This window comes from Grampus griseus (genome assembly GCF_964374135.1).
Source record: "Grampus griseus genome assembly, chromosome: 17".
NCBI lineage: Eukaryota > Metazoa > Chordata > Mammalia > Artiodactyla > Delphinidae > Grampus > Grampus griseus.
The window spans coordinates 52,299,938-52,320,703 of NC_139011.1; the positions used below are offsets into that span (position 1 = coordinate 52,299,938).

General features: G+C 38.2%; 1 protein-coding gene across 1 annotated transcript in view; it reads left to right on the plus strand.

Moving 5' to 3' along the window:
• Positions 1-20,766, plus strand: part of CNGB3 (cyclic nucleotide gated channel subunit beta 3) — a gene marked incomplete at both ends in the record, with an annotated part of 142,091 nt that overhangs the window by 107,864 nt on the left and 13,461 nt on the right. Inside the window, 2 exons of the mRNA XM_082674669.1 lie at positions 4,956-5,039; positions 14,012-14,130. Of these exons, the coding sequence (XP_082530795.1) occupies positions 4,956-5,039; positions 14,012-14,130 (203 nt within the window). The remainder of the gene's footprint in view (positions 1-4,955; positions 5,040-14,011; positions 14,131-20,766) is intronic.

A 20,766-nucleotide genomic window follows, 5' to 3' on the forward strand; every position in this document is an offset into this window, starting at 1 on the left:
CAACTTGTGACTTCTCACTTTGACTATGTGATACTGAGGCTCCTAGAAAAATAGAATTATTTTCAGTTCTCAGGAAAGCTTGATGGAGATGACTTACTTGTGTTTGCAAATGTTAAGCATAAGGTTGGGTCTGATATCACTTAGAATTCAATAAGTTATGACATCATAGTACCTTGCAAATTATTTATCACATTTGACTTTAGCATGGGTAACTGGATTCAGAATTCCTGCCCTAGACATATTACCCATCATTTGCTTAGTGGGAATGGAGTTTAAGATGGGACAAAGCATGTCCTTTTATAATAAACAAGGCTGAGCTGAGAAGAGACCTGAAGACTGTTTATACTTGAGGGTGACTTAAAGTTACAGTGAGTTATATATTACTGATAATATATTAAGTTCTTTTCCAAAGAACTTAAGCAGGAATGAGCCTAGAAATGAAGGAATCCTTCAGGACTGAGAAAGTAAACATCCAAAGGTAAATTTTACCAACTTTACAATTGCATTCAGAGCTTGCAAGTATTAAAAGAAGAACTTCCTGGGTATAGGACCCATCATCTAAAGTATAGGTTATGTTTTGAATAAAAATAAAATTTCTCCCAACTTCATTCAAATCTCCAAAAGCCTTATTCAAATCTGTAACACAGTTTTTATACAGCACTGAATTTCCCATTGTTGAAAAAGGAATAATTTCTAATAACTTCATTCTATACATCAGGCCATATTTATTTAGTGCCTGGCATGCCCCATGCCCTGGCAGGACCCTGGGCATATGGAAGCGACTAATATACAAATCTTGCCCTTGAGTTGCTCAGAATGTAGATCAAACACACACACACACACACACACACACACACACACACACACACACAGATGAGTCTCTTCCTCTGACATCTCTTGCATGTGTGACCTTAGTGAACTAGTCAATAGACTGCCTGAGCCTCTGTTACCTCATCTAAAAACCAAGAGTGTTAACAATATATTAATTAATGCCAAGCATCACAGGAAGGATGAAAGAATTAAATAGATGAAAATAAGAAAATAAAATGTAATACAAATGTTGTGTTAATACAATGTTAATATTGACATTTACACAGGTACTCTCACTTTACAAAAGAAAAGGAACATTTATGAAACAATGACTGGGCTCTTTCTGTGAATCGGAAGTTTTCCTAATTACTTCTATAAAGGAAATGGAGGTGCATTATAAAGAAAAAAATGCTAGCCCTGGGATGTAATTCTTTTTTATCATACGATAATGGAGCACACTGTATCTCAAGAAAATAGTCATTTTGTGGGGGAGGGAGGAGATAACTGTTCTCAAATACATCATAAAACATAATGACTTCATAAGGCAAACTTGATTTCACTAAGCCAAAATACAGAAAGGAAGGATCTAGTCATAAATCACAGTTGCCCCAAGGCTGGTGGCACCTATCCACAAAGCAATCATTAGGGGAAAGAATCACTTAGTTGGTGAAGCTTAAATTGTAATTTTTTTATTACATACAACTGCTATGTTCTGTTTACATAGCTAATACATATTCTATGCAAGTACATTGATAAAAACTCATATTTATAATGGTTTAAATGCTTTTCTCTGAGGAAATCCAAGCCATAAGCTAACAGCTCTCCATTTAAGTATTTGGGCATTTCTACTGAAGAAAGTACTAATTGTTTGTCAATCTATTTTAAGACTTATCTCCTAATTTGTTCCAACACTTCCATTAATTGGGTCTCTTTAGAGTGCTTTCTGCAAGTGAGCTAACCTGAAAGATAGAAGAGAAAAGATGAAATGTGTTCCTTCTCAAAGAGGATTTTGTTCCTACAAACAATCTTGGGATGCGTGTTTTACTTTACTTTTATTAATATTAATAAAAGTTGAAGTCTCATCAATTCTTCTTGCCAGTTCTGTTCTCCTTTCTCCCTCCTCAGAGGTGGCCACTAAAATGATTTTAAGGATATTCTTCCAATACTCATTTTTATTTTACTTTTTATCTATATAAACATCAATGACAGGTAGTATTTTTTTTTTTTTTTTTTTTTTTGAGGTACGCGGGCCTCTCACCTCTGCGGCCTCTCCCGTTGCGGAGCACAGGCTCCGGACGCGCAGGCTCAGCGGCCATGGCTCACGGGCCTAGCTCCACTGCATGTGGGATCTTCCAGGACTGGGGCATGAACCCGTGTCCCCTGCATCGGCAGGCAGACTCTCAACCACTGCACCACCAGGGAAGCCCGGTAGTATTATTTTGTACAGATTTTTTCATAGTTGGAGTCATAATGAATATATTCTATAGCTTGCTTTTGTGCAGACCACATTATTTGTTGAATTCAATCACATCTAGAGAGAGAGAGAACTGATTTATTGATTTTAACCACTTTACGGTATTGCAACCTACAAATCTTCAATATTTTTACCTGTCCACAGATTGCCATTTTGTTGTTTCCAGTTTTTTCAGTACTGAAAATAATACTGCCACTCACATCTTTGTACATTTATGGAATTATTGCCATAGGAAAACAGCATTTAAAATCATTAGTAATTCCTATGAATACAATTTAATACAGTTGGGAATTTTCATCAAAGTTCATTCCAGCAGGAATTGTTCAAGGAATGAAAACTTTATTTTGGCCTACAAATTATAATTAAAAGTTAATGCCGAAAACATCAAACTGTGCTTGTGAAAGTAAATGTAAGTGGGCTTTTAAAAAATATCTTCTCGAGCTTCCCTGGTGGCGCAGTGGTTGAGAGTCTGCCTGCCGATGCAGAGGACACGGGTTCGTGCCCCGGTCTGGGAGGATCCCGCATGCCGCGGAGCGGCTGGGCCCGTGAGCCATGGCCGCTGAGCCTGCGCGTCCGGAGCCTGTGCTCCGCAACGGGAGAGGCCGTAACAGTGAGAGGCCCGCATACCGCAAAAAAAAAAAAAAAAAAAAAAATCTTCTCTTTCTGATCATTTATAATGCTATTATTCTCCATGGATATGAATGATTGAGAGTTACCTTCATTGCAATGATATTCTAGACATGTTTAAGCTTAAGAACTTCCAAATATATTTCTAATGAATTTTCTCTAAAATATCAAGGACACTAACTTTCTTTAGTGGGCAGAATCTTAAAATCAAGCCAGTTTGGTTTTTTTCCTAAGAGAGTTCTGAGTGATCAGAACACCAGTTTCTGAAATGAAATTACTGTGAATCAATGACAGCATTAAAAGAAGTAGGGCACATGAGCCATATAGTTAGAGAATTTTTACTAAAAACAAAATAATTTTTAGAAGGAAATTAATCTTTGTCATTTGCCTTAGCAAATATGATAACCTATGAGACATGGTAGGGATAAAATAAATATAAATAACAATTATATACTTTGCACAAAACAAATACATGACAAGGAAAGAAAATGTACATTTCACTATGCCTAAAAGGACCTTTGTGCATCTTGGCAGATAAAAATCATACTCATCTTCAAATGACTCAAATTGTGTCACCCACACGAGCACCTTCTTGATGCTTCCCCTCTCCCTCATCCCCACTCCAAGACAGAAGTAATAGCCCCACCTCTTGAAAGTTGTATGGGTACCTACCTGGGATATCTTATGATATGATTAACTTTTACCACAAATTACAGCTTTTCTGTATACTTAAAACCTTATCCCAATTAGACTTACTCTCTGTCATCTCTGATTGCACCAAGGGCATTGTTCAAAGCCTTGCTCATAGCAGCTTTCATGAATATTTGTTGGACTGTATTAAGAAGGTATTCCTGTTGGCTTTTGCCTTTCTTTCCATCCGAGAGAACCAAAAGCTATAGTTTCTCAAATAAATTTTTAAAATTCTAACTTCAAGTTCATCTGAATGCTTCTCACCCATGGCTACTTGAAAATACTTCAATCATAAATCATTAACTCTCCTTATCAGTCAAGCAACCCAAGGTTTAAATTTCATATGGATCTAGGTCAAGTGTTTGCTACCAAAATCATTATGGAAACCTGTATTGCTAAAGGAATGATTAGCCAATCCACAAACTGGGGGTAGGTCCTTTACTTTTCCGCCTCCTTCCTCTGCTACTGATTAGGATTAGTTCTCTGCAAAATAATAATTTCCCCTAAGGGACGGACAAAAGGAAAGCTGCTACATGTTAACAGCTCTGAGAGGAAAAAATAAAAATATTTGATGAAAGCAGAAGATTCAAAATCACTATGTAAAGTGAGAGTTTTGAAGCATCTACAGATTTTTCTTTAGCCTATCATATAGATAAATTATAATTATTTAGACAGAAAACAAATATAGACACATTTTCTAATAAATCAAATTTGTTTCTTACACTATTGAAGTGGAGATGAACAGTCATTTGTTTAACAGATATTGTTTTTGTATCTTTCATGTACAGTTACTCTGCCTTAAGAAGATGACAATTAAGTTCGGGAAGAAAAACATACAAGCTTGCAAAGTTAAATAATAATATCTAACAATAGTGTGAAAGATGTTATTAAAAAGAAAAATATTCAGCAAAGATTTTTATCTGTCAGTGTTAATATATTAATAATCAATCGTTCACTATATTACCGTAATCTTTAATACCTATCATTTACTAAGCATTACGTTAAGTTTTACATGAGTAAAATTTTACCATTATGAGATTAGTAACATTTTCACCCCCATTTAACAGATTAAGAAAATGAGGGCATGAGATACATAGATACATAGCAATAAGTAGTGGAAACAGGATTCAAACCTGAATATATCTAACCAGGATCTAAATTCTAGCCATCATATCATAGGTATTTTTTTCTAAATTCTGGGTCAAGACAAGTCCATATCTACCGGCAACTAATATTTTAATGTTAACACAGACAACATCTATTACTGTTTATTTCCATTGCATTTTAAAATCAATTGGAATATTGGCCTTTTAGCTGTGTCTATGAGAATTATTTTTCTCTGTTTTTTCTTTAGGGTTGTGATACACAGATGATTTATGACATGTTGCTAAGATTGAAATCCATTGTCTACTTACCTGGTGACTTTGTCTGCAGAAAGGTGAGTTCATGCTATTTTTCTAATGCATGACTAATAAATACATCTGAGGAGTTCAGATATAAGGCAAGAGAATAGTTTAAACAAAATTTGTCCAGGGTGAATTCCATAGTATGGAAATAATCATGATATACAATTCTGTAAAACTGTAATGTGCTCTCAGAGTTCAAAATGGAACAAGACAATATGGATTTCATTACTTATAGGATATAAGTGTGGGTGGTCTGAAAAGTTGCTTTGTGTAAATGTAAATCATCAATTGTCACACCCCATTAACTCCAAATACTTAAGGTGGAGGGAAAAGTTACAGAAGTGAAAGGTGGTTCTGCCCTTTTTATGTCTTCAGCAAGCTATCAGTTACCTCCATGTAGCTCACCCAGTTAGTAAATAATCAATGCCATTTTTTTTTAATTTTACTGTGCTTTTTATGATTACAAAGTAATACATGTTCATTATTTTTAAAATGGGAAACACATAAAAGCACAAAGACAAAAACTCCACCACCCAGAAATAACCACTATTAATATATTTCAACCTATCTTTTTATATCGACTGATGGATAGTTAGAGCTTGTTTTATAAAATTGGCAGCATACCTCGCTTATGTTTGAAACTTGTTTTGTCATGTCACAATATATCATGGGAACATTTTACATATTATTAAGTAATCTACAACATCCTTTTTAAAGCTGCATAATCTTCCAGTCTATGAATATATCATAATCAATTCCAAGTGTTTGCTATTACAAATAACTCTAAAATAAACAATTTTGCACATCTCTGATTACTAACTCAAAGGGGGAGAGAAGGAATGATGACCTTGGGACCTTGAGATACATCTTGAGATATTAAATCAATAGTGAAGGCAATAATCAAAATAAAAAGTAGAGAAGGATGAACAGTTCAAAGAAATGAGAGATGATCCAAAACCCTGGGGAGTTCACACTGGGGAGTGAGGGTAAGAAGTACTTATATCATTCCAAAATAATGTGCTAGATGGTAGAAGTAAGCACAAGCTGTGGTAGGACACAGAGTAAGGACACTTCTGCACTGGGGTACTGGCAAGATTTCCTGGAGAAGATGCTGGTCAAGCTAAGTCTTGAAAAATGAATCAGCATGAACCAGGAGAAAGAAGAAGCAGGCATTCCAGGTAGAGGAAAGAATTCACATGAGTGAAGGCAGAAAGGAAGGGACTCTGTCTTTGGAGGGAGTGTATGGAACTATAATAAGTCAAAAGCTAGAAAATTTTAGTATCATTTATTCAGTGAAACTCAATAAATAATTTTGAAATACTATGGGCCAGGCACTGTGCTGGGTACTGGATATATTCAGCAGTGAGCATAAAAAGGTGGTTCTTGTCCTTCAAGGGCTTACAGTCTAGTGCCAGGGTATTCAATTCACAGTGTACATCAGAATCACCTGAATTTAGAAATCTGGGCTCCATCTCCAGTAACTTAATTGGTCTGGGTGGAGACCACATATCAATATTTTTAAAGCTCCCAGATGATTATAAATTGAGCCAAAGTTGAGTATCACTGGCCTGGTGGAAGAAACAAACAATAAACTAATAAAATTACTGTGTAACTCCAAAATGTGCTAAGTTTCTATGCAGCAAAAACAATTTGCCAGGAGAGTGCGTGGTGGCAAAGACACTTACTTTAGATTGGGGGACTCAGACAGGGAGAGATTGTCAAGCTGTCAGCCATGATCTTTGTGAAAATCTGAAGAGAAATAGTTCTCTAGTTTAAAAAAAAAAAAAAAACTGGAGAGGACACTATTTTAGATGAAGACTTGGGACCATGAGGCGGGACAGAACTTGACTTGTTTAAGGAATGGAAGCAAATGATCAACTAGGATAATGGTGAAAGACAAAGTCAAATAGAGTGAAGGTACTTTAAGGCATCCAGGTAGAGATACCTAGTGCACAGGTGGAAATCAGTCTAGCCCGTGAGAGAGGACAGAACTGGAGGTAAATCTTTGGAAACTGGCATATGATGGAAACTGATATCATAAGAAGCTCAAGAAAAGGTAAATAAAGAAGACCAAGGCTGTAACTTTGAAGAATACCAGTATTTATGGAAGAGGTCAATGAAGAAGAATCACAGAGGGCAACTGAGTAGGAGCTGTCAGAGGTAAAGAGGAAAAATAGAGATTGTGATATTAATGAAACCAGGAATCTAGAATCCCACACAAATTAGTCCAGATTAAATGTGGGCATACTGATGATATAAAATCATTTTCATTAAAATGGGAAATACAAACCACAGCTCAGTTTAAGGACCCCTTTCGGGCAGTGATGCATTTAGGATGACATGACCTTAATGCATCAAAATGGCCTTTCAATTTGTTCCAATAGCAGCAGGGACTGAAAATTGAGATAACTCATAGAAACTTTAGCATCTGGGCCCACAATCAGTGAAAATTTGTTTAACAAAGTGTGAAATGCAGAGTAGATGCAGCGTTCTCATTTCTAATTTCTTCCTCACATCGCATCCATCACTCAATAATAAAAACAGATCAGTGAACACAAATGAAGGAAGGAAAAAATAAGCAGGGGGAAGAGCAGAAATGAAAAGACATGAGACTCCAAGCCACATTTCTTTGTTTCTGTTTTTAAGAAGGGATTTAATTAAGAGTAGACATAGACAGAGGTGAAAAGTTGTTTCTTGTCCAGATTTTATACAGCCAAGTTCAGCTTTGTTTTTTATCATTTCCCCAAATCATTGTAGGAAAATGGAAGAAGAAAAAAAAAAAAAACGAAAGAAAACATGTTCCATTAGCAGTTGTTTAAATAATTGAAGAAATGGCAGGGCTCAGGACTGAATTTGCTGACCTATCTAATCCTCAGGATGGCTCCTAAACTTACCAAGTGGGTAGTTTGGACTGCTTCAAAGAGTACTTAGGAATTTTCCCAGGATTAATTTGCAAGAATTAATTTGAGCATCATAATGCCCGTCAGCCTTGGAAATAGCCTTCTACACAGGAACCCCGAAAATTTGAAGTGCTCTCTCACTAAGGGTTACATGAAGCGCTTGCATTTCTACACTTTCTCCAAATTAGTACATAAACCGACCAGAAGAGCTTGGTTTGATCTTATTTTGCACATGCTGTCAGACGTTGCTCTCTAAGGAATGTCTACTTCATTTGAATGCCAATTAAACTTGCAGGAAAGTTTTAAATTAGCCTAGAAATATGCAAGAAATAGTGGAAGTTTTGGTTCGTTGATTATGGCAGATCTCCTTGGAAAATTATTGAAATGACCATTAAAAAATAATTAAAAGTGCTGAACTATATTTAAGTACCCATTATGTACTTCTACCTCCAGTCATTTGTAATAACTGCCTTTGAAAAATCATTCCAGTTCCTTGAGAATTACTTCATGCAGAGAATTAAGGAATATGACCCTGTCCTAATCATTACTTCTTGGAGTATCTCTTGAAAAGCTAATTTTTAGACACTTTCGCTCATTTTTAAAATAATTCATAGATATTGTGTTGGTTTTAAAGAGATCAGTCTTGATATTGGATTCATTAGATATGATCTGTACATATAATATAATCAGGTGACATAGGTGTTGCTAGTTCTAATGCTATCATCTGCCAGCCTCGTACGTTTGCCCAAGACACTTAACTTTTCAAGTCTCTACTACCAATTTTTAAATAAGAATAATGATATCTTTCCTATTTGACCTCACTGGGATTTTTGCAAGAAATAAGTGAGTTAATATCTATGAAAATACCTTGCAGCTATAAAGTAGCATGTTCCTTTATTTTTTTAATTTATTTATTTTATTTATTTTATTTTTGGCTGTGTTGGGTCTTCACTTCTGTGCGTGGGCTTTCTCTAGTTGCAGTGAGCAGGGTCTACTCTGCTGTGCGCGGGCTTCTCATTGCAGTGGGCTCTGTTGTTGTGGAGCACAGGATTTAGGTGTGTGGGCTTCAGTAGTCGTGGTATGTGGGCTCAGTAGTTGTGGCTTGTGGCCTCTAGAGCGCAGGTTCAATAGTTGTGGCGCACGAGCTTAGTTGCTCCGCGGCATGCGGGATCTTCCCAGATCAGGGATCGAACCCGCGTCCCCTGGATTGGCAGGCTGATTCTTAAACACTGCACCACCAGGGAAGCCTCAAAGTAGCATGTTCTGATAAAACAAACACAGGCGTTAAAATAAGGAGCAATGTAAAATCTGATATTATGATTTTAAAAGTACTTTGCAAATGCAAGATGTATTATTAGCACTGATAATGTGGAAATAACTATAATTAGATCTATCTGTATTGGAATTTCTACTTAAATCTACATTTGGGAATAAATATATCTATTTATAGAAGGTATAAATACACAATGCAAAATTTAAGTATACTTTTTGCATTGCTTAGTTAGGAGATGTGCATTCTAGGCTTCCTTTTGCTTCTATTTACTATCATGGAACAACGGTTACTCAGCCAAATATTAGCCAGTAAGCCAATCTGTGCCTTTATTTTCTTTCTGTAAAATGGAAATAATAATACCTACTCTAGCTTCCTCATAAAAGTCATGGGGAGATAAAATGAGAATTTCAGTGTCACAGATGTTAACTAAGAGGTAGAGTCTGAAAACTTTAAACTTAACCTAACAATTATAATATGACAATAAGTAATGTTCAGGAGAATAACCCTTGGTATTAAAGAATTTCAAAACTTCCCAGAGAATAGCTGAATTATAAATTATTCATAAATGAGTGCCTATGTCATAATTCCTATGCTCAGCAGTGGAACAAAGTAGACATTGTCTCAGCCATTGCAGAGCATAAACTATAATCAACATTGTTTAATCCTAAATTAATTTTAGTGTATTCTACTCCTTTGAAAATATGGTTGACAAGAATGTTTTATGAACTCAAATAATCCAGCCCCCTCCTGAACCAAATATAAGAGAATTTATTGTATTTATGCTATTTTTAATAGCTCAGGGTGATCAAGACTCAACTCACTAAGACATATATAGGTACTGTTATCCAAATAGTTTGCCTAGTATTATGAGAACTGGCTTATTTAAAGTTTAAAAGCTTTTCTTCACCCAAGTGCCATTTAGATCTCTTGTAAAACATAGTTATGTTTTTTGGATCCTGGAGTGAGATGTGTTCCAAGGGTCCCACAACCACCCACTAGTTTAGTAATTTGCATGACTCAACATCAAGTTATATTTATCACTTAAGATTTATTAAGGCAGAGTATACAATGCAGGGACAGCAAGAAAAAGATATGCATAGGCAAAGACTAGAGAAATCAGGTGCAGATTTCCTAGATCCTATTTCTGAGAGGCTCACATGAATGCATTTTTATCTCCTACTGTGGACCATAGAGACAAGAGAAAAATATCTCTGCCTAGGAAAGCTCGTCTAAGTCTTGGAGTCCAGAGTTTTTAAATGGGGCTGGTCACATAGCTACATGACCAGTCATTGTTCAGACTCCAAACTAGATACAAATCACACACCATAAATCTTTGTGTTTACATTAAACAGTGTTGACAGCCTGGTACATCCTGCCACACTGCCTGAGGCATACAGAATAACATTAACCAGTGTCTATGAGAACGTTCCAGGAGTTTAGTTCTCAAGGCATTGAACAAATGTCATTGCCCTGGCTCCAGAGTCCCCAGCGATAAACAAGAACTGAATAAAAGAACCTGCTGGGGCTTCCCTGGTGGCACGGTGGTTGGGAGTCCACCTGCCGATGTAGGGGACGTGGGTTTGTGCCCCAGTCTGGGAGGATCCCACTAGCCGCGGAGCGGCTGTGCCCGTGAGCCATGGCCGCTGGGCCTGCGCGTCCAGAGCCTGTTGCTCCGCGACGGGAGAGTCCACAACAGTGATAGGCCCGTGTACTGCAAAAAAAAAAAAAAAAAAAGAACCTGCTGAAGGGAGTAACACTCCCAAACTCATTCTATGAGGCATCACCCTGATGCCAAAACCAGAAAAAGATGTCACAAAAAAAGAAAATTACAGGCCAATATCACTGATGAACATAGATGCAATAATCCTCAACAAAATACTAGCAAACAGAATCCAACAGCACATTAAAAGGATCATACACCATGATCAAGTGGGGTTTATCTTCAATATATGCAAATCAATCAGTGCAATACACCATATTAACAAACTGAAGGATAAAAACCATATGATAATCTCAATAGCTGCAGAAAAAGCTTTTGACAAAATTCAATACCCAGTTATGATAAAAACTCTCCAGAAAGTGGGCATAGAGGGAACCTACCTCAACATAATAAAAGCCATATATGACAAACACACAGCCAGCATCATTCTCAATGGTGAAAAGCTGGAAGCATTTCCTCTACAATCAGGAACAAGACAAGGGTGCCCACTCTCACCACTATTATTCAACATAGTTTTGGAAGTTTTAGCCACGGCAATCAGAGAAGAAAAAGAAATAAAAGGAATCTAAATTGGAAAAGAAGAAGTAAAACTGTCACTGTTTGCAGATAACATGATACTATACATAGAGAAGCCTAAAGATGCTACCAGAAAACTACTAGAGCTCATCAATGAATATGGTAAAGCAGCAGGATACAAAATTAATGCACAGAAATCTCTTGCATTCCTATACACTAAAAATGAAAAATCAGAAAGGGAAATCAAGGAAACACTCCCATTTTCCATTGCAAAGAAAAGAATAAAATACCTAGGAATAAACCTACCTAAGGAGGCAAAAGACCTGTATGCAGAAAACTATAAGACACTGATGAAAGAAATCAAAGATGATACAAACAGACGGAAAGATATACCATGTTCTTGGGTAGGAAGAATCAACATTGTGAAAATAACTCTACTACCCAAATAGCCAAAGCAATTTGAGAAAGAAAAACGGAGCTAGAGGAATCAGGCTTCAGACTATACTACAAAGCTACAGTAATCAGGACAGTATGGTACTGGCATAAAAACAGAAATATAGATCAATGGAACAGGATAGAGAGCCCATAGGTAAACCCACACACTTAAGATCACCTTACCTTTGACAAAAGAGGCAAGAATATACAATGGAGAAAAGACAGCCTCTTCAACAAGTGGAGCTGGGAAAACTGGACAGTTACAGGTAAAAGAATGAAATTAGAACACTTCCTAACACCATACACAAAAATAAACTCAAAATGGATTAAAGACCTAAATGTAAGGCCAGACACTATAAAACTCTTCGAGGAAAACATAGGCAGAACACTCTATGACATAAATCACAGCAAGATCCTTTTTGACCCACTTCCTAGAGTTAGGGAAATAAAAACAAAAATAAACAAATAGGACCTAATGAAACTGAAAAGCTTTTGCACAGCAAAGGAAACCATAAATAAGATGAAAAGACAACCCTCAGAATGGGAGGAAATATTTGCAAGCGAAGCAACAGACAAAGGATTAATCTCCAAAATACAAAAGCAGCTCATGCTGTTCAATATCAAAAAAACAAACAACCCAATCCAAAAATGGGCAGAAGACCTAAACAGACATTTATCGAAAGAAGACATACAGATTGCCAACAAACACATGAAAGAATGCTCAACAGCACTAATTAGTAGAGAAATGCAAATCAAAACTACAATGAGGTATCACTTCACACCCGTCAGAATGGCCACCATCAAAAAATCTACAAACAGTAAATGCTGGAGAGGGTGCAGAGAAAAGGGAACACTCCTGCACTGTTGGTGGGAATGTAAATTGATACAGCCACTATGGAGAACAGTATGGAGGTTCCTTAAAAAACTAAAAATAGAATTACCATATGACCCAGCAATTCCACTACTGGGCATATCCCTGAGGAAACCATAATTCAAAAAGATACATGTACCACAATGTTCATTGCAGTGCTATTTACAATTGCCAGGACATGAAAGCAACCTAAATGTCCATCGACAGATGATTGGATAAAGAAGCTGTGGCACATATATACAATGGAATATTACTCGGCCAAAAAAGGAGAGAAATTGAGTTATTTGTAATGAGGTGGATGGACCTCGAGTCTGTCATACAGAGTGAAGTAAGTCAGAAAGAGAAAAACAAATACCATATGCTAATGCACTTATATGGAATCTAAAAAAATGGTACTGATGAACCTAGTGGCAGGGCAGGGATAAAGACACAGACATAGAGAATGGACTTGAGGGCACGGGGTGGGTAGGGGAAGCTGGGACAAAGTGAGAGAGTAGCGTTGACATACATACACTACCAAGTGTAAAATGGATGGCTAGTGAGAAGCTGCTGCATAGCACAGGGAGATCAGCTCCATGCTTTGTGAGGACCTAGAGGGCTGGGATAGGAAGGATGGGAGGGAGTCTCAAGAGGGAAGGGATATGGGGATATATGTATGTATCCATATGTATGGATATATGTATGTATGCTTATAGTTAATTCACTTTGTTGTACAACAGAAACTAACACAACATTGTAAAGCAATTATACTCCAATAAAGATATATATAAACCTGCTGCAGTAACACTTTCTTCTCAACATGGAACAAGAATAATAGCTTAAGGGTCTCATACGCCCCAATTACTAAAATCAGACCTCAGTACTATAGGCAGAAGAGTAGAGTTCACCTTTAGATGACTGTAACCCATGTTCTTTGGATAAACTAAGCAACTTCTTCAAAGCATAGCAGCCGTCACCAAAGCTAAGGTGAATATGCTTACAATCTGTTATTTCCTCTCTCCAATCCCATTCTTAAAACAATGCGCTGACTGAAGTATCTTTGCCTGTCCAGTGATGGCACACAGTGCTCAGGTTCTAGAAGGTATCACTTTCCTTGTAATTTCCTTTCACATGTTATGTCAAACTGATGTCCATAACTACCTCAGGTCTTAAGATAATTATTATTACACTTCTATTCCTTGCTTCCTTCATTTACATTTACTCCTCTAAAAGAGTTTATATCTTTTAATTTGGGGCATAATTGTCAAGAATAAAGTGACTACCATTTCCTCTTTACATTTGGCATATAGGGAGAAATTGGCAAGGAAATGTATATCATTAAGCAAGGAGAAGTCCAAGTTCTTGGAGGAGCTGATGGCGCTCAAGTTCTGGTTACTCTGAAAGCTGGAGCAGTGTTTGGAGAAATCAGGTATCGAAAAGACACCTTGTAATATTGAAGTCTGTCATTTGTTATAAAAGAAAAGTCTTGGGCCATAAAATAAGTAAAGTTCCCATTCAAATCACCAATGGTTTGATTGTGCTGACAGCATTGATAAAATAAGGATTTTCACATTTCTATTTATCCTTTCCCTTCCCCAAAAGAACTAGCTCATTCAGCCCTTTAGGCCCAGGACTTAGGTCAGTGTCTAGCATAAAGTAGATGCTCAATATATGTTGAATAATGAATGTGTGAATAAATGAATGGATGAATGATGAAAGAGGAGATTGGGAGAGTTAGTCGTCAGATTGTTGGAGAACTTGAATGTCAGGCTAACACAATAGTTTTGAGTAGGTGAGTGATAATGATTATCATTGTGGGACCAAATTGCCTGAGTCCAAACCCCAGTACCACCACTTACAATCTTTGCTCCTTTGTTACTTGACCGCTTTGTCCTTCATCTTAATAATTAGAAGAGAAGGGCTTCCCTGGTGGCGCAGTGGTTGAGAGTCCACCTGCCGATGCAGCGGACACAGGTTCATGCCCCGGTCCGGGAGGATCCCACATGCCGCGGAGCGGCTGGGCCCGTGAGCCATGGCCGCTGAGCCTGCGCTTCCGGAGCCTGTGCTCCGCAATGGGAGAGGCCACAACAGTGAGGGGCCCGCGTACCGCAATAAAATAAAATAAAATAAAATGGCGTAGTAGAGTCAGCCATCTGCATCTGTGGGTCCCTCATCTGAGGGTTCCACACACCAGGACTCAATAAACTGGATTGCACGACCCATATGTGAATGCACAAGCCATGGATACAAAGGTCTAACACTACAGACAGCAAATTCAAGCATTCTGTGGGCTAAACATTCCATATGTATTATTGTATTTAAACATATTCATGTATTCATCCAATAAACACTTATTTTGAGTGCCTAGTACATGCTAGACGGTCAGGTATTGCTCTAAACTCTGGGAATGTACTGTGAAAACAGTAAACAAGAGCTTACAGTCTTGAGGGAGAAAGCTAACAATAAATAAACTAGACGATAAAATCACATTGTGATAACTGCTATAGAGGTAAAAATTGTTAGAGACTGGGGATGCTACTTTACATATAATGGTCAGGGATACCTCTTTGGACAGATAATATTCCAACTGAGACTTGAGAGAGTAAATGGAGCAGCCATCCAGACATGGGGGAAGAGCCTCCCATATGATGGAATAGCAAGGGCAGAGGCGTAGAGGTAGAGCAAGCATATCTGGTTGAACATCATAGAGGTCAGTATGGCTGGAGTTCAGAGACTAAGGGACACTGTGGCGAGATGAGGCCAAAGAGGTGCTCAAAGACAAGACTGTACAGGCCTTTTAGGCCATAGTAAGGAATTTGTATTTTATTCTAAATACCAATGGATACCAATGGAGGATTTTAGGCAAAAGAATGATACAATTTGAATTATGATGTTAGAAGACCACTCTAACAGCTATGTGGAAAAGAGGCAGTAAAGAAACGAGAATGAAATAGAGATCAATTAGAAGTCAGTTGCGGTGGTTCAAGTGAAAGATGATGGAGTCCTGAACTAGGATGCTGTCTCTTAGGGTAAAGACAAGAGTGCACTGTCAGGCAGTTATTAACATATCCATTTCATGATTGGAAAAATTGCAATTCCAAGGTGTCAATTATCTGGCCCAGGATAACATAGCTAGTAAGTGAAAGGGACAATATTCAAACATGAGCTTCATGGATCAGGGCCTAGTGATCTTTCCACCACACCACAGAAGAAAGGTGGTTCATCCAACCTCTGATTTCATAGCTGCTAAGAAGTTATCTTCAGAGTTCCAGAGATATGAATAATTTCAGATGACTTTATATTAGCATAATTAGGGTTTCCTTAGAATGTTGAATCATGTTAATTCTCTGTTGATAATGTGCCTTCTCTTTTTTATTTTTCCTCCTTGCTTAAAACTGGGTGGGCACTTGTGTGAGGGTCTTGCTCTGGGGCAGTGGTGGAAACACTTCTCAGAATGTCCAGATCTGTGTGTTCTTTGCCTATTTTCTATCGCTTCTTTACTAGGAGTACTTGCAAAAATGATTTAACATTTTAGTGACTTAATAATCACTGTAATCTTCAAGGTCATAAAACAAGCAACAGTCTAATCTCAAACATTGCAGAAATTAATTAGCTGACCTCTCCCAAGGGTTGAGTACTCCCTGAAGAATAAAGCTTTATAAATACAAATATGTTAATTGCTGATATTATCATCACAGTAGGAAATATTCTAAGAATACAATCCAGGTGCTGCTGAGTTGCAATTGAAAGGAATCTTAAATTCTTGACAGCAGCTTCTCAAATAAATCTCCTATTACCCACTGGGTTTCTAAGGCCAAATTGAAACCAGTAGACCAGACAAGCTCTAAATTCGCTCAGTAATCTGGCTGATTCAAGCAAAAGGGAGGTTTTTGCCTTGATTCTCTTCTTGGCTGTGGTTGAGGAGAAATACGATACATCTGCCTCTTCCCAGATACCCTCAGGCTTCACAGGCCCACAGCTGTCATATGCCCCTGGAGCTCTAGTTATTTATTCCAGCAATGGAGGCATGCCTGCCAAACATCTAGATACTGGAAAGATCTAGTAATTGTGTTTACTACTCAAAAAACCTGTGACCTTTTTTAAAATGAGCTAAATCCAGCACTATCATGTAGCTTTTTAACGAAGTTTCTTTTTTCTTAGGAAAAAATAAGAAAGAAAAGAACTGAGGGCTTTCAAGGACATTATATACTAATCCAAAAGAGCAAAGCACTGACTAAAATATAGATTTACAGCCTGCCATGGAGAAAACGCAGACCACATTTCCAATTAACATCTGAGGAGTTCAGACACCCCATTTTTAATAGAGAGACTCAGGGTCTGCCGGGGGATAGCCTTGTAGCAGTACTGACTCCACTGTTTGTTTTCACAATTACAATTATTGCCAAGTCTTATTCACCGAATGTATTTAACCACTTCCTATCCTCCTTCTTCATCTGTTAAAATCTCACTTTTCCTGAAATGCATCTGAATTTTTATCCTTGCTAGTGCTATTATGATTTCAATAGAAATCCCTACTGGTTTCATCTCCCTTTGGAATGTCCTCCCCCTGGAAAATACCTATTCACCTTTCAAGACTTCAATTCAGATGTCATCTCTCTGAAGCCATCTCTAACCAACCCCCCCCCAAACAACTAGTTGCTCCTTGTTCTATGCTTTCATAGTATTTCATTAGTGACTTTACTACAGGAATTACCACTAATTTATAATCAATTCATTCAAATGGATCTCCTCAACAGACTAAGCTATTAAAATGTAAGAACTAAAACTTTCCATCTTTATGTCACCAGCAGCTATATAAAAACTGTACAATGTGTTGATTTTCATTGATATTCTGCCTCCATTCAAAATAATTTGCAGGTGCTATTCAGAAATTTCTGATTAATTAAGTAGTTAATTGTGATTTGATAAAAAAAAAAGCAGAAAATTATATTCATTACGCCTTACAGTATAATGTGAAGTGCCTCAAAGAAGGCCACGCCTGGCATGGTGAACAAGAATGGTGAGCAAGAAACAATCACTTCCCTCAAGGGCCTTATAAACAAAAGACAAGGAAACAAAAAGATTCCAATACTAGGTGGTGAAACGTATGGGTTGCATTCAATGATGGAGCATACGCAGGATGTTATGGAGTACAAAGCCTTCACAAGGACCAGTCCTTCAGATTGAGCAACTGCTTGAGGTTATTTGAGAACTGAAGGCAGACCTTTCAGTGCTTCTCAAATGACATGTGGAGAAAAAAATGTGTGCAGACAATATGTGTGCACAAAGGTCAGTCCTGATAGCCTGTACAAGGGTGTATGTAAAGGAGTATTCACATAATGCCTGTAGTAGGTTGAATGTTGGCCCCCACAAAGATATATCCATGCCCGAACTCCTGGAACCTGTGAATGTGACCTTATTAGAAAAAAAGAAGAAAAAAAAAAGAGTCTTTGCAGATATAATTAAGCTAAGGATCTTAAGGTGAGCTCATTCTTGATTTTTTTGGATGGGCCCTAAATCCAATGACAAGTGTCCTCACATGAGACAGAAGAGGAGAAGACACACAAACACAGGGAGAAGAGGGGAAGGCCGTGTGAAGACCGAGGCAGAAATTGGAGTTATGCAGCCACAGCCAAGGAACTCCTGGAGCCACCAGAAGCTGGAAGAGGCAAGAAAGCCTTCTCTCCTAGAGTCCCTGGAGGGAGCACAGCCCTGCCAACAACTTGATTTTTTGACTTCTGGCCTCCAAAACTGTGATAGAATAAATTTCTGTTGTTGGTAGTCACTGGTTTTACAGTAATTTGTTACAGCAGCCTCAGGAAACTAATATAATACTAACCTTTTTACATTGTTAACTTTTGAAATTTACTGGGGAAAAAGAAAAGGTCTGCTTGACACTCCTTCAGCTCACCCTACATGGCCAGTCCACCTCAAAGACCTATCAATTTCACGTCCAAAGTGTGTCTCCAATTGTTTGCACCTTACCTTCTCCACTGACCCCACTTCCGTCCACACCACCTCCCTCTCTCACTGGACAACTGCAGGGCTGCTCCAAGTCTCCCACTCCAACCACCACACCCTCTGTAATCCAGGCCCCACTAGCAGCCAGAGGGATCCTTCACGAACAGGTATGATCATGTCATTGCCCTCCTGCTTAAAACCACTCAATGTTTTCACATGTTCTTTTTTATCTAAAAGTCCTTGCCTGACCTACAAGATCCTGCAGAGTCTAGCCCCTGCCTACCTCTCTACTGTAGGGTGTAGCCCACTCCCCTTGCTCTCCTTAATCCAGACTTTAGTTCCTTGAATGTGCCACATGCCATCCAGCCATGGAGAGTTGGTTTATTTTTTCCTAATTTTGGAATTTAAAGACTGTTTTATTCAGGTAATAATGGTTTATAATATTATATGTATCATGTATACATTACATTTTGACTTCTGCATATACTGCAGTGTGCTCACCACCAAAAGTTTAGCTTCCATCTGTCACCGTATAGTTGACCCCCTTTACCCATTTTGCCTTCCCTCAACCCTCCTTCCCCTCTGGTAACTACTACTCTGTTCTCTGTATCTATGTTTTTGTTTTGTTTTGGTTTGGTTTGTTCATTTATTTTGTTTTGTTTGTGCTTTTTATATTCCGCCTATGAGTGAAAACATGCAGTATTTGTCTTTCTCTCTCTGACTTATTTCACTTAGCATAAAACCCTCAAGGTCCATCCACGTTGTCACAAATGGCAGGATTTCATCTTTTTATGGCTGAGTAGTATTGCATTGTGTATATACACTACATCTTTATCCATTCATTCACTGATGGATACCTAGGCTGTTTCCATATCTTGGCTATTGTAAATAAAGCTGCAATGAACATAGGAGTGCATATATCCTTTAAAATTAGTTTTTGTGTTCTTTGGATGAACATACAGAAGTGGAATAGCTGGATCATATGGCGGTTCTAATTTTTTGACGAATCTCCATACTGTTTTCCATAGCAGCCATGGGGAGTTTTTACCTCTGCCCATATAGGTTTCCCACCCCTTTAACCTAATCTCACCTACTTTCAGGACTTTTTCTCCATTGTAGGGACCACCCAGGTCTCCTTGCTATCTTCTCTAGTTGGACTACATTCCTATCTTTCAGAACACTTACCTTTGTAATCACGCACTTGCTGGTGCATTTATTTCTTCAGTGTCTTTCTTCCTTCCTCACTAACTCATAAGCACCAGGACTCAATGTATGGCTGTGCCAGTTGTGCTCTGCATCAGGATGTCCAGGCAGGGCCTGAGAGAACTGGAATGCAGCCTGCACTCCACTCCTGAGCATGAGCCCCGCTGTTACACTCCCCCTCATGCACAGGTGCCCTTTACTTTGCAAAAGGGGGTATTTTTCTGGCCAAACTTTACACCTATAGGACTGCATTTGCCAGAGAGGCTGTATTTTTCCATTTTGTACACAGACACAGTCCCTAGCAGACGCCACACCCGATCTGCACTTGATCCCCAGCCCTCAGGGGAGTGCCTGGCGCACATAAGTGCCTAATAAATAGTCATTGTTATAAATAAATTAACGTAATTATCTTCTATCTTTGCAAATGTACTAATAAACATTCATTTTTGTCATGAATATGCATATTCAGCCTCGTACCCTTTTTGTCAGTTTTTATTATTAAGAATAGGACTGCAGGCTTCCCTGGTGGCCCAGTGATTGAGAGTCCGCCTGCCGATGCAGGGGACATAGGTTCGTGCCCCGGTCCGGGAAGATCCCACATGCCGCGGAGCGGCTAGGCCTGTGAGCCATGGCTGCTGAGCCTGCGTGTCTGAAGCCTGTGCTCTGCAACAGGAGAGGCCACAACAGTGAGGGCTGGCGTACCGCAAAAAAAAAAAAAAAAAAAAAAAAAAAAAAAAAAATAGGACTGCTACGTTTATCTTTGTAAGATCATTTTGCTTTTCTTTTATTTCTTTGAAGTTTATTCCCCAAAATGAAATAACTAGGTCAAAAGGTAGAAACATTTCTATAACTCTTGGAATATATGGGCAGATGATTTTCTAGAAAAATTGAACCAATTTAA